The sequence below is a fragment of the Hylobates moloch genome, unplaced genomic scaffold (genome assembly GCF_009828535.3).
Source record: "Hylobates moloch isolate HMO894 unplaced genomic scaffold, HMol_V3 SCAFFOLD_3, whole genome shotgun sequence".
Lineage (NCBI taxonomy): Eukaryota > Metazoa > Chordata > Mammalia > Primates > Hylobatidae > Hylobates > Hylobates moloch.
The window spans coordinates 130,398,438-130,419,756 of record NW_026652278.1 but is presented as its reverse complement, the minus strand read 5'-3'; the positions used below and the strand labels follow the sequence as shown (position 1 = coordinate 130,419,756).

The 21,319-nt window shown below is 38.0% G+C and overlaps 1 protein-coding gene across 16 annotated transcripts in view; it reads left to right on the top strand.

Moving 5' to 3' along the window:
• Positions 1-19,447, top strand: part of ELF2 (E74 like ETS transcription factor 2) — a 134,435-nt gene extending 114,988 nt beyond the window's left edge. For 9 of the 16 annotated variants that reach the window (XM_032147301.2, XM_058436762.1, XM_058436763.1 and 6 more), the window contains 6 exons: positions 3,607-3,720; positions 5,134-5,307; positions 9,251-9,337; positions 15,228-15,420; positions 16,604-16,954; positions 17,684-19,447. In XM_032147301.2, the coding sequence (XP_032003192.1) occupies positions 3,607-3,720; positions 5,134-5,307; positions 9,251-9,337; positions 15,228-15,420; positions 16,604-16,954; positions 17,684-18,308 (1,544 nt within the window). In that variant the 3' untranslated portion in view covers positions 18,309-19,447. The remainder of the gene's footprint in view (positions 1-3,606; positions 3,721-5,133; positions 5,308-9,250; positions 9,338-15,227; positions 15,421-16,603; positions 16,955-17,683) is intronic. The other 7 variants (XM_032147331.2, XM_032147340.2, XM_032147359.2 and 4 more) reach the window with 3 other exon arrangements.
• Positions 19,448-21,319: the final 1,872 nt, after the last annotated feature.

Genomic DNA, 21,319 nt, shown 5'->3' with positions numbered 1-21,319 from the left:
TTTATAGCACAGGGTCTGGGGACATGGTAAATGTCAGCAACCATTTGTCAGTTGTACATAGAGTATTAGATCTTCTGGCTGATAACTTCATAGGTAATTTATGCGTGTTTTATGTTTGCTTGTGTTGCAATTTAGCTCTTGTCTTAGGTGCTTTATGTTGTCATCGTAAATTTAAAGTATGATTCTACGTGTATGTATTTTACTCTGTAAATATAAAATATTTCTGAGATATAATATGTTGAATTTTACGGGGGAAGGGGAAGTTGAGATCAGAAATATGTGCAAGAATTACACCTTGAAGAAGTAACTTGCATTGACATAACAATTTTAATAACACAAAATCATGGTTTTGAAAATGTGCCTCAAACTACGTAAGAATTCAGGGCATGTAATATGTAACTGTTAGGCAAATTTCATTTTTTTTATAACTTGAAACATTAAAAAATCTGGTAAAATTCTCTTGCTGTATTATTATTGAATACTTGAAGCTCTGATTTTAATATGGTAAAGTTTTAGGGTGTTTCTTAATACAATTACATAAGGAATTAGTTTACCCAGCATAGTTTATTAATAGCACCTAAGACAAGAGCTAAATTGCAACACAAGCAGACTTTAAAGAGAATGCTTGCTAGAATAAATTTTAAAAACTGGAAAATTTGCTTTTCAAGTTTTTTTTTTCTTAGTGTATGTGAGTATTGTAGGGAGGCACTTTGAAAACAGTAATTGAGAATGATAATATGTCTTATACTTAATAATGCTAAGTTTTCTTAAAGTTGAGCTACACAGGCTGATTGAATCCTTTGCTTCAGTGAAGCTGCAGATAAGAGTAAGCAGGGTCACCTAAAGATAGATTTACTTAGAGGTTTGGCTGCCTCTCTGGAACCATTTAGCTTTGAACAGATTTCCATAAATGGAAAGAGCAACTGGAGAGACCCAGTACCTTGTGGATGATGTGCAACAGGTGGTAAAACAGTCATTGGATTTTTAAAATAAATGCTTTCCAAATGACTGTTGTTTAAGACTGAGGCTTTAGCATTTAGGGAACTTTGAGACGAACTGGATTTTTTCCTCTAATTAAAAGTTTCCTGGAAACAATTTTAAAAGATTCATATCGTTAGTGTGTAGTGCTTATGAATTTGTAATATGACTTTATGAAATTTGTATAAACATTTACTTTTAGTTCCTTTAGGGGACATCTTAAAAAAAATCTGTCAAGTTAGACACTCTTAAATATTCATGTTTCAGAACGTCTTACTAAGTTAACTGTTCAATATTTTAAGTCAGGATGTGAAATTAATATATTATTAAGATAATAAAATTTGTTCTTGAATTGCTGATTTTCTTGTAAGATCAGTGGGTTGTCCTTAATTCAGTACATAAAAGAAGTATCTGCCTGGTGTGATGGCTCTTGCCTGTAATCCCAGCACTTTGAGAGGCTGAGGCGGGTGTATCACCTGAGGTCAGGAGTTCGAAACCAGCCTGGCCAACATGGTGAAACCCCGTCTCTACTAAAAATACAAAAATTAGCCGGGCGTGGTGGCGTGTGCCTGTAATCCCAGCTACTCAGGAGGCTAAGGCAGGAGAATCACTTGAACCTGAGAGGTGGAGGTTGCAGTGAGCTAGATCATGCCACTGCACTCCAGCTGGGCAACAGAGCGGACTCTGTCTCAAAAAAAAAAAAAATCCGCATGTCCGCTCCATGAATGGTCTGTGTTGGGAACCATGGCATATGTAAAGATAGGTTAAGCTAGCCCCCCAGACCTCAAGAAGTTTATAATCTTACAGGAATGATAAGAAATTATCATATTCTTGCTCTATGAAAGGGGAAATTGAAGTTTCTGAGAGAGATTAAGTTGCTTACCTCCGGTAACAGAAATAAGTGGCAGAGACTGGAACCCAAGCTGTTGGACCTGAAAGCCCAAACCACTGACTGCTGTACACATTGTTTTACAAGTAACATAATCAGCAAAGCATAAAGGAAGTGCTAGAAGAAGAGAGATACAAAGGGTGGTAGAATTTGAAGGCTTCATGGGAAGAATAAACTCTAAGAAAAAGTCTTAGGTTAAAACCCACTGAGGCTCTGAAGAGAGCAAGGTTAATTATAAAGAAAGTTCCCAAGTACTCTGGCAGTAAATATAATGCATGTTGTTATCCATCTTTAGGCAGCCCTGCCTGGAGAGTATAGTCGTCCCTCAGTATACCTGGGGTATTGGTTCCAGGATGCCTCCCCCACCTGGCAGATACTGAAATCCTAGAATGCTCAATCAAGTCCCTTATACAAAATGCTGTAGTATTTACACTGTATTTTTAATTGTTGTATTTTTTTATTGCCTCCCCCTCCCCTGCAATATTTTTTTCTTTCTTTTTTTTTTTTTTTTTTTTTTAGTTTTTTTTTTTTTTTTTTTTTTTGAGACAGTCTCACTCTGTCGCCCAGGCTGGAGTGCAATGGTGTGATCTTGGCTCACTGCAACCTCCACCTCCCAAGTTCAAGCGATTCTCCTGCCTCAGCCTCCCAAGTAGCTGGGACTACAGGTGCCCGCCACCACTCCTGGCTAATTTTTATGTTTTTGATAGACACAGAGTTGCACCATGTTGGCCAGGATGGTCTCAATCTCTTGACCTCATGATCTGCACGCCTCGGCCTCTCAAAGTGCTGAGATTACAGGCGTGAGCCACCACGCCCGGCCCCCCCGCAATATTTTCAATCTGAGGTTGGTTGAATCTGCTGATGCGGAACCCTTGGACATGGAGGGCATACTCTACTCAGTCATTCAAGAGGGTCTGTAAGAATTGAATTAATTGATTAAATTAGCGCAGCATGATTCTGTTAGGTGCCCTGGCTTTAATGGCAATATGTCAAAATATATAATTGCCCTCACAGGGTTGTTAATCTACAACCAGCCTCTCCCTGACCCTTCCTCCCTTCCCACAAGTTAGTATTGGCCTAAAATTGATGCAGGGTTCAAATTTCAAGGATCTTTCTTTGTTTTCCTTTGAGTAAGATTCAAAAACTTCTCAGTAATTTCTTCTGTTGTTGTTGTTTTGAGACAGAGTCTCACTCTGTCTCCCAGGCTGGAGTGCAGTGGTGCAATCTCGGCTCCCTGCAACCTCTACCTCCCGGGTTCAAGCGATTCTCCAGCCTCAGCCTCTCAAGTAGCTGGGATTACAGGCATGTGCCACCATGCTCAGCTAATTTTTGTATTTTTTGGTAGAGACGGGGTTTCACCATGTTGGTCAGGCTGGTCTTCAACTCCTGACCAAGGTCTACCCTCCTTGTCCTCCCAGAGTGCTGGGATTACAGGTGTGACCCACTATGCCTGGCTAACTTCTCAGTAATTTCTAATCAATGTCATTGGTTACTTTATAATCAACATTCATTTTATGTCAGTATTCATTTTATAAAATGTAGATCCTAGCTTTTTAAAAATTATTTCTGTAGTTTATATAGACGAATAGATATCAGCGGCTTAGAATTACTCATGTGTTATTTTATCTTTATTTATTTTTCATTTCTCTTTCAGGAGTGAATATGTTTATTTCTTAGTAATATGTTTTAGTCATGTGTTTCGTGTATTTTTAATTGAGTAGAACTTATTTTTCCTCCAGTGGAAGCATCAGTTCATAGCAGTAATGCGCACTGTACAGATAAGACAATTGAAGCTGCTGAAGCCCTGCTTCATATGGAATCTCCTACCTGCTTGAGGGATTCAAGAAGTCCTGGTATGTAAACTGTTCATTCTTATGTTAAACGTGTCATACTACTTCATATGTCTAAAATAAAGTTTTGTTTTTTTTTTAATCCAATGGAATTGTTGGGAATTCTCAAAGGTATATTACACATGAATATATGACAGCAGTAATTGAACTTTGTCAAGGCCTCCGAGTCTTAAATACTTAATTTTCATAACAAATGATACAGAAAATACCCACTATAGATAGACAAATACTTATTAAATAGCTATTTATACAGTCATGTCTATTTCCTTAACTCTGGGCAAGTTATAAGCCTTCATTGTCCTTCAGAGTATGATAGATGGGAGCAGTTGCCTGTTAGGACCACGTTCAATCCTTTATTCAATGATAAATAGGCAGTAACTCCAGAGAACCACACATGGTAGAGAGAGAGGGGAGCTTTTGCCATTTTTTTCAACATCCTTCAGAGTGTGAGTTTTTATTTTTTTGTGGTCCCTCTTAGTCTTTAAGAACAACTTTGATAGTCATTTTGTCCAATTCTGATTTTTCCTAATTTTAATTTAATGCCCAAATGTTAATTTGACTTGATACAAAAAGACTGGCTCACCTTCTCATTGGGATTTACAATAAGAGCAACCATACTTCTTAATTTGAATAGAATCCTGTGTATTACTCAGAGATATGAGAATAAATTTGCAGCATTTTTGATCAATCTATTAATCTAAGATAGTATGTATTAACTGTATCTCTTAATTGAAATAGAAATGTCATATCTTGGTTATTTGTGCATATTAGAAGGAAGCCAGAGCAACATTATTTTATGTACTAGAATACCAGATAACAATCTGTACGTACTGTTTCAGTGACTAAAACATCAGGACTCTTACATTAAATAAAACTTTAAATACTGAAAGATATATTTCTTGTCTGTAATGAGCAAGTTTTCCTTTTCATATTCTAAAATGAACTATAGGTGCTTATGTTTTACTGAGTACATATTTATAAATCTTTCAAATTTTGAGCCACATGCATATATTACCTGTTAAAAAAAATAATGATGGATATGTGGATGGAAAGTAATTATTAACTAACTCACTATTATACTATTATTTTCAAATGTTTTCACAACTGTTAGAATAATTTAGAATTTTTCCACAATGAGTTTGAAAGTATAAGTGTGAAAGAGTGGAGTGACTACTCATGGTCCTTGCGTTACCCAGAGGATTAACATTTTCCCTTTAAGTTGATTTTCCGTGCATTTATTTTCCTCGTGTAGTTTAAATCATATTGAATATTCAGCAAATTAACTTCTTCAGTATTAAGCTCTTATCCTGCTTTGATTAATTCTTAATAAACCTCACCTCTTCTAAATATTGAACTGTCCACGTGAGAAACATTGATGGGGGTGGGAAATTTTAATTTTTCAACTTTTTTTTATAGTGGAAGTGTTTGTTCCTCCTTGTGTATCAACTCCAGAATTTATCCATGCTGCTATGAGGCCAGATGTCATTACAGAAACTGTAGTGGAGGTGTCAACTGAAGAGTCTGAACCCATGGATACCTCTCCTATTCCAACATCACCAGATAACCATGAACCAATGAAAAAGAAAAAAGGTAGAGTTATATTTATACATTTCTGAGAAGGCAGGTGAAAATTTTTCTCTTTTTCCTCATCAAGGGACATAGAAAGTGGTATATGCTATAGATATAAGATTGATGTTATCTTAACCACATATTCTCAAAGAATCAACATTAAGATTTTAAATTTAGTGTTTTAACATACTCATACTGTTTAAAGGAGTTAGTATGTAAGGCTTGAGGATAATTGCCTGACAATGATATTTAACAAGTGTTCGACACACAGAAGGCAGATCAGAGATTCCCTGCACCTTGTCTTACTCCATCTTCTCCTTGTTGATCCTTTTATGGGTACTTGGTTACTTAAAAAACAAAAACAAAAACACGCACAACATTTTATTCTTTATTTTACAAAGACTTGTCTTCCCTTGCTTTCATGGATATTTTTTAAAAAGCCAGGCACGCCTTTAGTCCCAGCTGCTCAGGAGGTGAGAGGATTGCGTGAGCCCAGGAGTTTGAGGCCAACCTGGGCAACATAGCAAGACCGTATCTCAAAAAAGCTAAACAAACAGTGATATATATAGTCATACTGAATATATATATCATTTATATCATACTATATACAATATTCATATTTATTATATATCATGCTATTTTTACCTTATACCTTCTGCTTTGAAACACTAAGATTGCTGATAGAGACTTCTGATTGACATAAACTCACCAGTGGGTAAAGAGCATTTCCACTTACTATTTGACTCCTGCTGAAATTTCTGCTCCCTTCATCCCAGTAGCACATTTTCAACATCATGAGGAAATGGGCAGTAAGTGGGTCTTTTTCTGTTGAAATCAAAGGTAAAATTGGAAAGAAATGACATTCTAAGTAATTGGGTACTCATCTAATTCTCCTTTCTTTTCTTAACTCTTCACATTTTAGAGTAAAATGCAAAAATAAAGGTGGGTTTGAAATAATGGTATTTTCTTTTCTTCATTAAATACAGTGTTTCAGATTGCCACGGTGTGTACCATTCTGTGGTCATTGTTGTAAGGGAGATGAGAATAAGACAGTGTCTTCCCACTTGCAATACATGTAGATTATATGCATCTCAAGAGAGGTATACATGAGAGAATTTAGGAGGAAGAATTACTTCCTGATGTTAGCATTTAAAAACAAAAGGCATACATATAAATAGCCTTATTTACCCACAGCCTGCTATAGCACCTGGCTGGTTGCATCCAATGAGAGCTGTCACAAAATACTTAAGAAATGTTTGTTTAGATTTAATGCCAGGCATGATGGCTCACGCCTGTAATCCCAGCACTTTGGGGGTCTGAGGTGGGTGGATCACTTGAGGTCAGGAGTTCAATGAAACCTGTCTCTACTAAAAAACAAAATTACCACCTGGTGTTGCATCCCTATCCCACCTATTCGGAGGCTGAGGCAGGAGAACCTAAAAGAACCACATTTAAAAGAAGATGGAAAACACCATGAAAAACGGGGGCCATGTAGGGAGCCAGGATGTGATATGATATAAACCAGGAAATACTTTGCCAGTTTAATACAATTTTATTTATTTCTGTGAAAGCTCTTAGTGACCATTTAAAAATTACAAGGCTGGGTGTGGTGGCTCAGGCCTGTAATTCCAGCACTTTGGGAGGCTGAGGCAGGAGGATTGCTTGAGCTCAGGAGTTCAAGACCAGCCTGGGCAACATAGTGAGACCTCATCTTGAGGAATAAAAAAAAATTAGCCAGGTATGGTGGCACATGCCCATAGTCCTAGCTACTCGGGAGGCTGAGGCAGGAGGATCGCTTAAGCCTGGGAGGCTACAATGAGCCATAATCATGCCACTGCATTCCAGCTGGGCGACAGAGTGAGACCCTGTCTCAAAGAAAAACAAAATACATGTAACCATTCTGTCTATACTTACTACCATAAGGGAGACAATGAAGCATGAGTATCATTATTTATATTTTTGTGGTTAAGTACATTTGGGATATACAAACTTAGGTTCTTTTTTAATAGCAGTCCCTCTTTTTATTTTGAGAGCCTTTAATATACTAATGTGCATTGTGGATCTTGCTATCTTCCAAGAGAAGATAGCATATGGTGTTCTAAAGTTTAATATGACTATAGAACCCATTTTCCTACGGAGGAAATTTATCAAGGAACATGACTTTGGACGTGCTGCTTTATGAGAAAATAAGCCTTTTTGCACCAACTTTTCTACTAAGTTGGGCTTTTGTGCTAGAATTTAGAAGATGCTGAAGATATTAGTTTTATTACTGTCTGATTCATGTGTAAATATTATTTAAATTGAGTAATCAAGCTGTGTTCTAACAGAGACCAGTGAACTTTGTTTTACTTTTTGTTAAAACAGACTTCTTGATTACAATTACCAAAATTCTAAAGTGTATCTGTGCATTTTGAAATACAGATGTTAAGATGCTTTAATTAGCTCTTTATATAGTTAATCTAATGCTTCCTAATGAAGAATAGAGTGACATCAGAAATCTCAGATGTAGAACAGTCACCAAATCAGTAATAATATATATTGATCCTAAAATATGGCCGGGTGCTGTGGCTTGTGTCTATAATCCCAGCACTTTGGGAGGCTGAGGCGGGCAGATTGCCTGAGCTCAGGAGTTCAAGACCAGCCTGGGCAACATGGTAAAACCCGTCTCTACAAAAAATACAAAAATGAGCCAGGCGTGGTGGTGCATGCCTGTAGTCCCAGCTACTTAGGGGGCTGAGGTGGGAGGATTGCTTGAGCCCAGGCTGTAGGGAGCTGTGTTTGCGTCCCTGCACTCCAGTCTGGGTGACAGAGTGAGACTCCATCTCTTAAAAAAAAAAAAAAAAGTGTGTATTTATGAGTGTGTATATATATGTATTTGATTTTAAAATACAACATACTTAAGTATTCCCAATTTATTTGTTGAGTCTGCCTCTCACCTGCCAGTGTTCATCTATCTGTGCTCGGCATTGAATATAACTAATTTCAGGCTTAATCCTCTTTCGTGTAGAAAAGTATATAGCCCTTACTTTTTCTATTCATTGTGGATGCTAGTCTGTCTGAGAGAGCCTTACGGCAAAAATGAGGAGGAACAAAAGGGAAGGACACAAACCTTTATTAGACATATGAAATCACTTGGAAGTTTTTTTTAGCCTTGTAATGTATCTGCATGTGGAAGTGGGGAAATTGAAACACTTATGCTTACATTCTGGTGAATTAACTGATCCAAAGCAGTAGAGAGTGTTTGATATTTTTTACTTTTCCTCATTTGAGTTCAAAGGGCTTTGCAAATTATCAGATCTTCTGCAATAAGTTGCTAAAGCTGTTTCTCACCATCCTGTAGGACAGAAAACAAATTAAGTTTTTACTAGGATTTGTTTCTATTGCTACACTAATATAAAAGATTGGCAAGGCCGGGTACAGTGGCTCACGCCTGTAATCCCAGCACTTTGGGAGGCCGAGGCGGACAGATCACGAGGTCAGGAGATCGAGACCATCTGGCTAATATGGTGAAACCCCATCTCTACTAAAAATACAAAAAATTGGCTGGGTGTGGTAGCAGGCACCTGTAGTCCCAACTACTTGGGAGGCTGAGGCAGGAGAATTGCTTGAACCCAGGAGGCGGAGGTTGCAGTGAGCGGAGATCATGCCACTGCACTCCAGCCTGGGCGACAGAGCAAGACTGTCTCAAAAAAAAAAAAAAAAAAGATTGGCAAATCAAGGCTCTGACCAATGTATATGGCAATCAAGGCTCTGCCAATGTGTATGACAGAGATTACTACTAACTGCTGTAATCTAAAATACAAAAGTGTAATACTCCTTTTAGAAGCAGCTTTTCATACAGAGTATATTCATCTACAAATTAGTATCCATTTAAATGAATAATGTGTAATCAGAAAATCTGCTAATCGTGCCTCTGATATTTTTCTTGTTTTCAACGTATGGTTTCAATATCTTATTTTTTCAGTTGGCCGTAAACCAAAGACCCAGCAATCACCAATTTCCAATGGGTCTCCTGAGTTAGGTATAAAGAAGAAACCAAGAGAAGGAAAAGGTAATTTGGGGAGGGTTGCTTTGGAAGTGAGATGATTTTTTTTCAGTTAGGTGACATTTTTGTATTTGTAAGAAAATTATTTCTAATACATGCACATATGAGAATACTGTCGTTGGTAATAGTTCTTAATAAGGGATGTATCAGCATCATGTGGGGAGCTTTTTCAAAATATCTGTGCCCAGTTCTACACCACAGAGATTCTGTAGCCATAGTTGTATCATGGAGGATATAGGGACTTTTGGAAAAAGTCCTAAGGATGTCTGATACATCTCCTCCTTAAGAACCATTGACTTATGGGATAATAGCACCCATCCTCATATATAGCTACCCATAATTCAAAGGGGTTTACAACTAAGCCTTATTTCTAATAATTTCTTTCTTTTCTTATTTTTGTGAGACAGTGTCTTGCTCTGTTGCCCAGGCTGGTGTGTGGTGGTGTGATCATAGCACATTGCAGCCTTGACCTCCTGGTCTTAAGCAATCTTCCCGCCTCAGCCTTCTGAGTTGCTGGGACCACAGGCACATGCCACCATGCCTGGCTAATTTTTTTTTTTTTTTTTTTAATTTGTTGTATAGATGAGGTCTCACTATGTCACCCAGGCAGGTCTTAAATTCCTAGGCTCAAGTGATCCTTCTGCCTCAGCCTCTGAAAGTGCTGGGACTATAGGCATGAGCCACCACACCTAGCCTGATAGATAACTTCTTAACTGTTTAGAAGAATTCAAGGCGAGCTAAATTTAATTTTCAGAATTCACAATTCAGAATTTTCAGAATTTTCACAATTCAGAACAAAACCATGTTTTTGCTTATTTATTGACTTATTTTTACAGACAGGGCTGGAATGCAGTGGCGTGACCATAGCTCACTGCAGCCTTGCGCTGCTGTGCTTATAGCCTCCCAAGTAGCTGGGACTACATGCACACACCACCGCACCCAGCTAATTTTTTTTTTTTTTTTAAGAGATGGGGTCTTGTGCTTTGTTGCCCAGGCGGGTCTCGAATTCCTAGCTTCAAGAGATCCTCCAGCCTCACACTCCCAGAGTGCTGAGATTATAAGCATGAGCCACTGCCCCTTGCCTATTTTTGCTTCAGAATTTGTGTATCCTGATTAAAAATGAAAACAGCACCAAACCCTCCCCCATTCTGTGCTTCCTAAATTGTTGAGTAAGATGATTTCAAGTAACATTTCTTTTAAAAATTATTTTTATTACTTTTTTATTATCCTTTTTTTTTTTAAATTTTAAAATCTTTTGTAGAAACAGGGTGCCCCTGTTTTGCCCAGGCTTGTCCCAAACCCCTGGCCTCAAGCGATCCTCCCATCTTGGCCTCCCAAAGTGTTGGGATTATAGGCATGAGCCACCGCACCTGGCCTTTAATTTTCTTGTCACTCAGATTCTGACAAAGTCTCATTTCAGTAGTGCTTTTAGATGTGTTCTGTCTGCCAATCTGATAACCAAAAATGTATCACTTTCATGAACAAGTGTTTTCAGACCAATATTCAATAGTTGGATAAATTTTACATTAATATATTTAAATTTATTCTGTCCTTATCAGGTGGTTTGACTTAAATTATTAAGTCTAGTTAAAAAAAAATTGTCACCAGTAAGCCTACCAAGAAATTTGGTATTTTGTTAGGCCAAAAAAAAAAAAAAAAAAAAAAAGGTGACATTGAACACTTATTCAGGAACTGGTGACCCAATTTGGGAGAGGCTTAGGATACTTTTCTTATTTCCTTGTTTGTCTTTGGTTGTTGTACACTTCTAACATCTTAGGTTTCTTCTTTTAATTTATATTGAAAACTTTAAAAGTTACATAGCAGTAAATATTAGAAAACTAAACTGTAAATATACAGTTATTACTGTTGTCTTTTAAATAATTCTTATCCTCAGTGGCATCACTTATACTCGAACATCTTTTGCCTAACACTGGAGAAAAACTGTGACCAGTTTTTACCAGTTAAAATCACATCTCATTACAATTTCAGTCTTGTATTAAATTTGAGGCGGTGTGTTATAATATAATTAATTAAAGCTATTACATTCAAACCTGTATTCGAAATCCAGCCAGTGTTTTTTCTTCTGTAAAACTGTGATAATTATGTTTGTCATAGGCAAATTCCTTATTACCTGGTAAAGAAAGCTTCTCTTTCTGAATCCTGTTTTCCCTAAAACCAGAAATATAATTTTTAATAATTTTTTTCTTTAGAGACAGGGTCTCACTCTGTCACCCAGGCTGGAATACAGTGACATGATCACAACTCATTGCAGCCTCAGCCTCCCAGGCTAAAGTATTCTTCTGCCTCAGCCTCCCAAGTAGCTGGGACCACAGGCACATACCACCATGTCTGGCTAATTTGAAAATTTTTTGTAGTGACGGGTCCGCCTATGTTGCCAAGGCTGTTCTCATTTCTCATACTCCTAGGCTCAAGTGATCCTTCAGCCTTGGCCTCCTTAGAATTGTTCATTTTAACTTGGGGATGGCAACATGGGTGCAGTGAGTGTTTAAAGATAATCTGAGGGCTTTTGGATGAGTTTAATTCAAAACATGGAAACCTTATGTACAGGGCATTGTCTGTGTTATACGAACATTTCTTGTAGAGTAAAATCTTTGCTCACATTTACTACTATGTGAACAAAGTAAAAATGCAAAAAAAAAATGTTTATGTAACTGAAGATTATACATGATTTGTTTTAATAGTTTTTAGGTAGTGGTGCTGGTGTAATAGGGTCCTAGAGACACAAATGTAACATTGTAAAGTTAAAAGTCATTTTTTTGTTTGTTTATTTGTTTTTTTTTTTTTTGAGATGGAGTTTCGCTCTTGTTGCCCAGGCTGGAGTGCAATGGCGTGATCTCAGTTCACCGCAACCTCTGCCTCCCGGGTTCAAGTGATTCTCCTGCCTCAGCCTCCCTAGTAGCTGGGATTACAGACATGTGGCACCACGCCCGGCTAATTTTTATATTTTTAGTAGAGATGGGGTTTCTCCATGTCGGTCAGGCTGGTCTCAAACTCCCGACCTCAGGTGATCCGCCTGCCACGGCCTCCCAAAGTGCTGGGATTACACACATGAGCCAACACGCCCGGCCAAAGGTCAGCTTTTTTAGGTCAGTAGATGCATAATGGGTTGAACTCTGCGTTATTAATAAACTTACTGGATTTTCAAGGAAAGCCACAATGAAAGTGAAATTCCAGAGAAAAAACATCAGTACTTTGATTGAAGGTGTTGGGGTAGTGGTAGCTTGTTTTGGAAGCTTCCCACATAGCCTGTATCTTAGATCTGGATTTAAGGATAGTAAACGAATAGTGCATGGAATCCTACAGATGACCTATCTTTTTCGTCTCAGGACTCTTTTCTGTTCTTTTTTTCTTGAGACGGAGTCTCGTTCTGTCGCTCAGGCAGGAGTGCAGTGGCGTGATCTCTGCTCACTGCAACATCCGCCTCCTGGGTTCAAGTGATTCTCCCGCTTCTGCCTCGTGAGTAGCTGGGATTACAGGCACCCGCCATCATGCCTGGCTAATTTTTGTATTTTTGTAGAGATAGGGTTTCACCATGTTGGCCAGGCTGGTCATGAACTCCTGACCTCAGGTGATCCACCCACCTTGGCCTCCCAAAATGCTGGGATGACAGGCGTGAGCCACCTTGCCCAGCCTTCTGTTCTTCTATTAATAAGAACCTTGGCACCTAGAGGTTATGAAGGAATAAAATAAAACAATCTGAAAAGCCTCTTCTAATGACTGCTGCCCACTACTCTCTCCTCCTTAATAAGGGAAAAAAGAGTGTGATACTTTCTTCTTTTTTGGGATCAAGTTTTTTATTTTACTTGCCCAGATTCCTTTTTGTTCTTTTATGCACATCCTAGCCCATCTTCCAAGACTTCATGATGGCCTCCCAGTCCACTTTATTTTCACTCCTGGAATCCCACAGACATATTTTCTATGATTATTTGGAATATAATTAATTATGCATTGCTTTGTGATAGACCTTATATTGTTTCAAATTGTTATTTATTTCTACATTGTTTAACTTGTCATCTACTTTCTTTTCCCTTCTCAACTAAATTATAAATTCCTTGAGGCAGGGACCAGGTTTTTTTTTTTTTTTTTTGAGACGGAGTCTCGCTCTGTCGCCCAGGCTGGAGTGCAGTGGCGCGATCTCGGCTCACTGCAAGCTCCACCTCCCGGGTTCACGCCATTCTCCTGCCTCAGCCTCTCCGAGTAGCTGGGACTACAGGCGCCCGCCACTACGCCCGGCTAATTTTTTTGTATTTTTAGTAGAGACGGGGTTTCACCGTGGTCTCGATCTCCTGACCTCGTGATCCGCCTGCCTCGGCCTCCCAAAGTGCTGGGATTACAAGCGTGAGCCACCGCGCCCGGCCGGCAGGGACCAGGTTTTAAATTCATCTCCTTAAGCATGGTATGCGATGAATAAGCATTTTATTCTGCAGAAATATTCTAATATTTCCTCATTTTAAAATTTTACTAGTAGTGTGATCCAGAGCTAATGTTACAGTTAACATTTGATGAATACTTGACTAATTTTAAGGAATTACCATATTTTTCCATTTTAGGACCTCAGATTTTAAGATATAAGTATATATAATGAAATCCTTTAAACATTATCTTCTGTCTACTGGGTGTAATCAGTAGAAAGCGATTAGAAATTTTTTTTTTTAAATCTGTTTTTAGAGGCAGTAATGTTCTTTTTTTTTTCTTTTTTCCGAGACAGGGTTTCACTCTGTCACCCAGGCTGGAGTGCAGTGGTGCGATCTCGGCTCACTGTAACCTCTGCTTCCTGGGTTCAAGCGATTCTCATGCCTCAGCCTCCCAAGTAACTGGGATTACAGGTGTGCGCCACCATGCCCAGCTAAATTTTACATTTTTAGTAGAGATGGGGTTTCACCATGTTGGCCAGGCTGGTCTCGAACTCCTGACCTCACATGATACGCCCACCTCCCAGCCTCCCAAAGTGCTGGGATTACAGGTGTGAGCCACCACACCCAGCCAACAGTAATGTTCTTTGCTATCAAGTGTTAATTGACTGGTAGTACAGAGGAAAATGATAAGAAAACGCTTAAAGGGTTGAGGGTAGTTTGCACTTATAATACATACACCTCAGAGTTCATGCCTGTAGGTGAATCAAAGAAAAGTAAGTTTCTTACAAAAAGACCCTAGGTCTGACACCTAAAAGTTTTACACATTTCATTGTATTTTGCTTGCCTATCCAATAAAATTACTAAGTACCTTTTGATGAATTTTGATCATGGAATTTAGGCTTATCATATGATAAAGAAAGGTGTAAATAAATTTATTCAGTTTAAATCTGTATAAACTAATAAATTTGATTCTGTTTAATTCAGGTTAACTTTGCCTAAGCAATTATGCCTTTGCCTTTACTGAACTCCAAATCTAGGATAGGGTGATGTGTAATAGTATAAAAGCCAGAACCTGTATTTTAGCATCATAACTGTAAGCATACATAGGGGATACCTTTTTTTAAAAGTAGAAACAGGCCGGACACAGTGGCTCACACCTGTAATCCCAGCATTTTGGGAGGCTGAGGCGGGTGGATCACCTGAGGTCAGGAGTTCAAGACCAGCCTGGCAACATGGTGAAACCCGGGTGTGGTGGAATGTGCCTGTAATCCCAGCTACTCGGGAGGCCGAGGCAGGAGAACTGCTTGAATCTGGGAGGTGGAGGTTGGAGTGAGCCAAGATGGTGCCACTACACTCCAGCCTGGGCGACAGAGCAAGACTCTGTCTCCAAAAAAAAAAAAAAGTAGAAACAAGTATATTCAGGATTTTTATGTTACAATGAAGGACACTTTATTTGCTTTTAATTATGTATTTAATTATGTTAATGAATTTTTAATCAATGTCTGTCATTGTTTTTAAAGGAAACACAACCTATTTGTGGGAGTTTCTTTTAGATCTACTTCAAGATAAAAATACTTGTCCCAGATATATTAAATGGACTCAGAGAGAAAAAGGCATATTCAAGCTGGTGGATTCAAAGGCTGTCTCTAAGCTTTGGGGAAAGCATAAGAACAAACCAGACATGAACTATGAAACCATGGGACGAGCTTTGAGGTAAAAACTCAGCTAGTATTCAAACAAAATTTGTGTATTTCTTTACATTGTCTATTAGCTGTTTAAAGAGAAGCTGAAAATCCTTTACAACTTTTAACTTTGGGGGATATTCTAGAGGAGCTTCTTAGATTTGGAAGTAGGTGGGGAGATAGGAGTTTGGTCTACGTGCTTATAATTTTAACATAATTGGAAAATTCATTTTTGGAGAAAATGTGCTTTTGTACTTAGGACTGTTTCTTAATAGAAATTATGAAGTTGTAGGCTTAAAAAAACTAAACCTCAACAAATTATGGTTCTTATAGTTAGTTTTTTAGTTTTTAGGAGTTTGTTATAAATGGATTTATGTTGATAGGAAAATTTATCTTAAGTTTTATCAGTTTGGCCAGGCACGGTGGCTCACACCTATAATGCCAGAACTTTGGGAGGCTGAGGCGGGCGGATCACTTGAGGTCAGGAGTTCAAGACCAGCCTGGCCAACATGGGGAAACCCTGTCTCTTCTAAAAATATAAAAATTAGCCAGGCCTGGTGGTGCTCGCCTGTAATCCCAGCTATTTGGGAGGCTGAGGTAAGAGAATTGCTTGAACCCAGGAAGCGGAGGTTGCAGTGAGCCAAGAATGTGCCATTGCACTCCAGCCTGGGCGACAGAGCAAGACTCTGTCTCCAAAAAAAAAAAAAAAAAAATTATCAGTTTGATAAACCCACAAAATTCTTCCGTTGTAAAGTACATGGCTTCTTCTAATTAAGGGTGTTTTTAAGTGAACACATGGTTTATGACAGTATTCGCATATCTCTACTAAGTAAGTGTGGCTTAGGTAATTTTTCCAGTAATATCAGTTTGTTTTTATAACCTATGTAACTCAGAAAATAATTTCTACCATTGTCAGTATAGTAAAATATTCAATGGTAAGGTAAATTATTTCTTTTAAGAAAAAGAATGAACTTTCAGCCAGTTTATAGATCTTAAGTTTGTAGGACCTTGGCCCCAGGTTCCAACTTGATTCCTACTCTAAATTTGTAACCTTTTGAGCAGTCTAGGCAGTAAGAGTTTGTTTTTTTCTCATCTGTTATTAGGGATAAGGGAATTTTTCTGTTACTATCCACTGTACATGGTCTTTTTGGCGGGGGTGGAGTGGGGTGGAGAAATAATATACTTGATTAATTTGGTACATTTTCCTCTTACAGATACTACTACCAAAGGGGAATTCTTGCAAAGGTTGAAGGACAGAGGCTTGTATATCAGTTCAAGGATATGCCCAAAAACATAGTGGTCATAGATGATGACAAAAGTGAAACCTGTAATGAAGATTTAGCAGGAACTACTGATGAAAAATCATTAGAACGAGTGTCACTGTCTGCAGAAAGTCTCCTGAAAGCAGCATCCTCTGTTCGCAGTGGAAAAAATTCATCCCCTGTAAACTGCTCCAGAGCAGAGAAGGGTGTAGCTAGAGTTGTGAATATCACTTCCCCTGGGCACGATGCTTCATCCAGGTCTCCTACTACCACTGCATCTGTGTCAGCAACAGCAGCTCCAAGGTAAGTGAAGCAAACCATTAGTTATAATGTATTTACTTTTTAAAAAAGTCTCTGTGGTGAAAACAAAATGTCCTTTTGCTTAATATTAGTGTTCTAAGAACCCAGTGTTGTCAGGACTTTGAAAAGTGCTTGATGTTTTAATTATATTTTTATTGTTGTTAAAGTAGATGTCTTGCTGGGTTCAGTGGCTCACGCCTATAATCCTAGCACTTTGGGAGTCCAAGACAGGAGGATTGCCTGAGGACAGGAGGTCATCACAAGCTTTGGCAACATAGTGAGACCTCCTCTCTATAAAATAAAAATAAAAAATTGCTGAGCATGGTGGCACACACCTGTAGTCCTAACTACTCAGGAAGCTAAGGCAGGAGAGTCACTTGAGCTTAGAAGTTGGAGGTTGTAGTGAGCTAAGATTGCACCACTATACTCCAGCCTAGGCAACAGACTGAGACCTTATCTCAAAAAAAAAAAAAAAAAAAAAAAAGTAGATGTCTTAAATAACCTGAATTGGTTTTTATGGTTTTATCGATGGAGCTTAATGTAGGCTTTAGTTTTTAAAATATATTTGTGTCATGGTATGTTTGTGTCAAACATCAGGGATTGCCAGTACCTCTGTAAAATTAGGGAGCACTAATTTTACACATTTTGGATTTGTATTCATCTTTTACCCAGGAGACCTATTTTCTCATTTGACATTAAATATAATCAGCTTTTTTCTTTCTAATGTACTAGGACAGTTCGTGTGGCAATGCAGGTACCTGTTGTAATGACATCATTGGGTCAGAAAATTTCAACTGTGGCAGTTCAGTCAGTTAATGCAGGTGCACCATTAATAACCAGCACTAGTCCAACAACAGCGACCTCTCCAAAGGTAGTCATTCAGACAATCCCTACTGTGATGCCAGCTTCTACTGAAAATGGAGACAAAATCACCATGCAGCCTGCCAAAATTATTACCATCCCAGCTACACAGCTTGCACAGTGTCAACTGCAGACAAAGTCAAATCTGACTGGATCAGGAAGCATTAACATTGTTGGAACCCCATTGGCTGTGAGAGCACTTACCCCTGTTTCAATAGCACATGGTACACCTGTAATGAGACTATCAATGCCTACTCAGCAGGCATCTGGCCAGACTCCTCCTCGAGTTATCAGTGCAGTCATAAAGGGGCCAGAGGTTAAATCGGAAGCGGTGGCAAAAAAGCAAGAACATGATGTGAAAACTTTGCAGCTAGTAGAAGAAAAACCAGCAGATGGAAATAAGACAGTTACCCATGTAGTGGTTGTCAGTGCGCCTTCAGCTATTGCCCTTCCTGTAACTATGAAAACAGAAGGACTAGTGACATGTGAGAAATAAAATAGCAGCTCCACCGTGGACTTCAGGCTGTTAGTGGCAGTACTGACATAAACATTTGCAAGGGAAGTCATCAAGAAAAGTCAAAGAAGACTTTAAAACATTTTTAATGCATATTCGAAAACAATCAGACTTACTGGAAATAAATTACCTATCCCATGTTTCAGTGGGAAATGAACTACATATTGAGATGCTGACAGAAAACTGCCTCTTACAGTAGGAAACAACTGAACCCATCAATAAGAAAAAGGATTGAAAGGGACCAAGCAGCTCACTACGATATCAAGTTACACTAAGACTTGGAACACTAACATTCTGTAAGAGGTTATATAGTTTTCAGTGGGAGGGGTTGGGATGGGTAATCTCATTGTTACATATAGCAATTTTTGATGCATTTTATATGCATACCAGCAATTATTACTGTGTTCGCACAGTTCTCACTTAACTGGTGCTATGTGAAGACTCTGCTAATATAGGTATTTTAGAATGTGAATTGAAGAATGGATCCCAAAAACTTCAGAAAGAGGATAGCAAAAAAAGATCTAGTGCGATTTTTTATATATATATATATATATATATATACATATATATATATCATATAGCTTAAGCTGATTTAAAACAAAGGCCTTAGACTAATTTTCGGTTTTCTTTCTTGAAATAAGCTAATGGCTTGTTTGTGTAAAGCTTTTTTATTAAAAGAAAAAATTTAAAAATCTTGTACCTAGCACAGTATTGTTATAGAATTTACATGTAACATTTTATATGGTAGTTTAAGTCTGTCAGTTTCTTAATTGTGGACAAATTAACAGTTGGCTCTGGCCTTTTGCTGTAACATGCCTGTGTCACTCACTTAGCCCTGGCATTTGTGCAGACATATCATTTTCAGTTCTGCTGTCACTTGGAAGTTCAGGCTCAGCATGAATTTTTGTCAGGTAGCTCTAATACCTGGAGTTTTCTTTCTTTCTTTTTTTTTTGTTTTGTTTTGTTTTGTTTTTTAGTTGAAGTTTATGAGGGAAATACCAGTGTTCAGATTTGAACTATAATAGTTTGTATATTCAACATTTGAAGTATATTCTATTTTGTTGTACTCTTGTTTCAAAGTGTATTCAAGTAGGTTTTCTGAAATATAGAAATGAAATTTATCTTCTGTTTTGGTCTCTGGTGATATTTTAAACAATATTTAAAAGCCAATATAGAAGTGTTTTAGTTAAGAAGTGATAAAACATCTCTATTCTCCTTCCAAACTACTGCATGAAGAAATTCTACTTCTGTTTTCTTCCATTATATTAATATTTGGCAAATATCTGCATGTTGCCAGTTTCTTTCTAATTATAATGATGAACTATAATGTTCTGCTTAACATAATGAATTTAGTATTTTAGTTGGCTGCACTTAAAGAATTTATATTTGTAAAACACTTCAAACCATTTGTTTCACAATCAGACCTTTTGTGGATAAAAAGAACAATTACTCTTCTAACCCTTTTACAGATTAGGAAGTTAAGGTATCTGAAGGATTACATAAACTATGTAATTTCAATACTGTCTGTCACTCCATATCTTAATGCTCTTTCTACTACAAAGAAAAGTTACCTATTTTTACATGTTTTAGAAATGTAGATGAACTTATACATAATATTTTTTGTCTTTTAATTGTGTATTTGATCACATACTAAGGTCAGAGATTGTTTATAACAGTTCCCTTTGTAATCTTTTAAACTTTTCCATAAATATATTGATGATACTTTTATACAAAAGCTCAAAGAAAAACTCATTTGATTGTTTTCCCATTTGGGAGTTACTCTCAAATTCTATCTCCTTTTAAAACATTTCCAAAATATTTCAGCTTTGAAAAGCAATATTAAGTGCTTTGGCACTTAATTGTATTATCTTGTTTATTGCACTGTGACTTCATTTGTTTGTCATGTCTTCCATAATACTCATTTAGAGCAACGATTATATTTTATGCCATACCTACCCCTCTCCCCAAGTGCTGAGCATATTAGACACTCAGGTCAGACATTTATTGATTTTAGGAACATTTGCTGAGAATATAAGTCACATGCTTAAATACTTTGCTTCTATGCTGGATTCTTAATCAGTTCTAACAGGGTTAAACCAGAGCTATCTAGCTACCTCTGCTACTCTACTGGAAATTTTTTTCTCTTTGAGAATAAGCACATCTAAAGTCTAGACTTGGAGCCAGGTGTGGTGGCTCACGCCTGTAATCCCAGAACTTTGGGAGCCAAGGTGGGTGGATTCCTTGAGGCCAAGAGTTTGAGACCAGCCTGGCCAACATGGTGAAACCCCGTCTCTACTAAAAATACAAAAATTAACCGGGAGTGGTGGCGCATGTTTGTAATCCCAGCCCCTCAGGAGTCTGAGGCACAAGAATCTCTTGAATCTGGGAGGTGGAGGTTGCAGTGAGCCAAGGTGATGCCACTGCACTCCCTCCAGCCTGGGTGACAGCGAGATTCTGTCTGGAAAAAAAAAAAAGTCTAGACTTGGAAACATACATGTTGACAGTATATACTTATCAGAAAGTTGCAGATTGAAATTAATGATGTGCCTCACCCCCATCCTTCTTGCCCTTTTAATGCTATGGCTTTTAATCTCAGCCCTTCCAAACCATAAATCAACATAATTTATAGTTGCTTTTTTGTGTTCAGTGTATTAGAGGGAAAAAACTCCACATAACCTTGGCTTGATGCTACTACATTTTCCAGCCTCACTTGATCTTTAAATTATGATCAGTAGTCTATCAATTTTTCTTTAGGCCACTTTCTAGCATCAATTCCAGCCTTCACCACCCTTCTCACCAGATAACCAGTATACCTCTATACAGAGGACGTGGTCATGAGCTGTGAATTCCCTCCATTCCTGGACCCCTTGCTACAGATGATTTACTTACTCCAACATCCATCCTTACCACCTGTCTCAGGAAGGAGGGTGCCCTTCCTCCTGTACTCAGCATCTCCCTTTCTTTTTTTTTTTTTTTTTTTTTTTTTTTTTTTT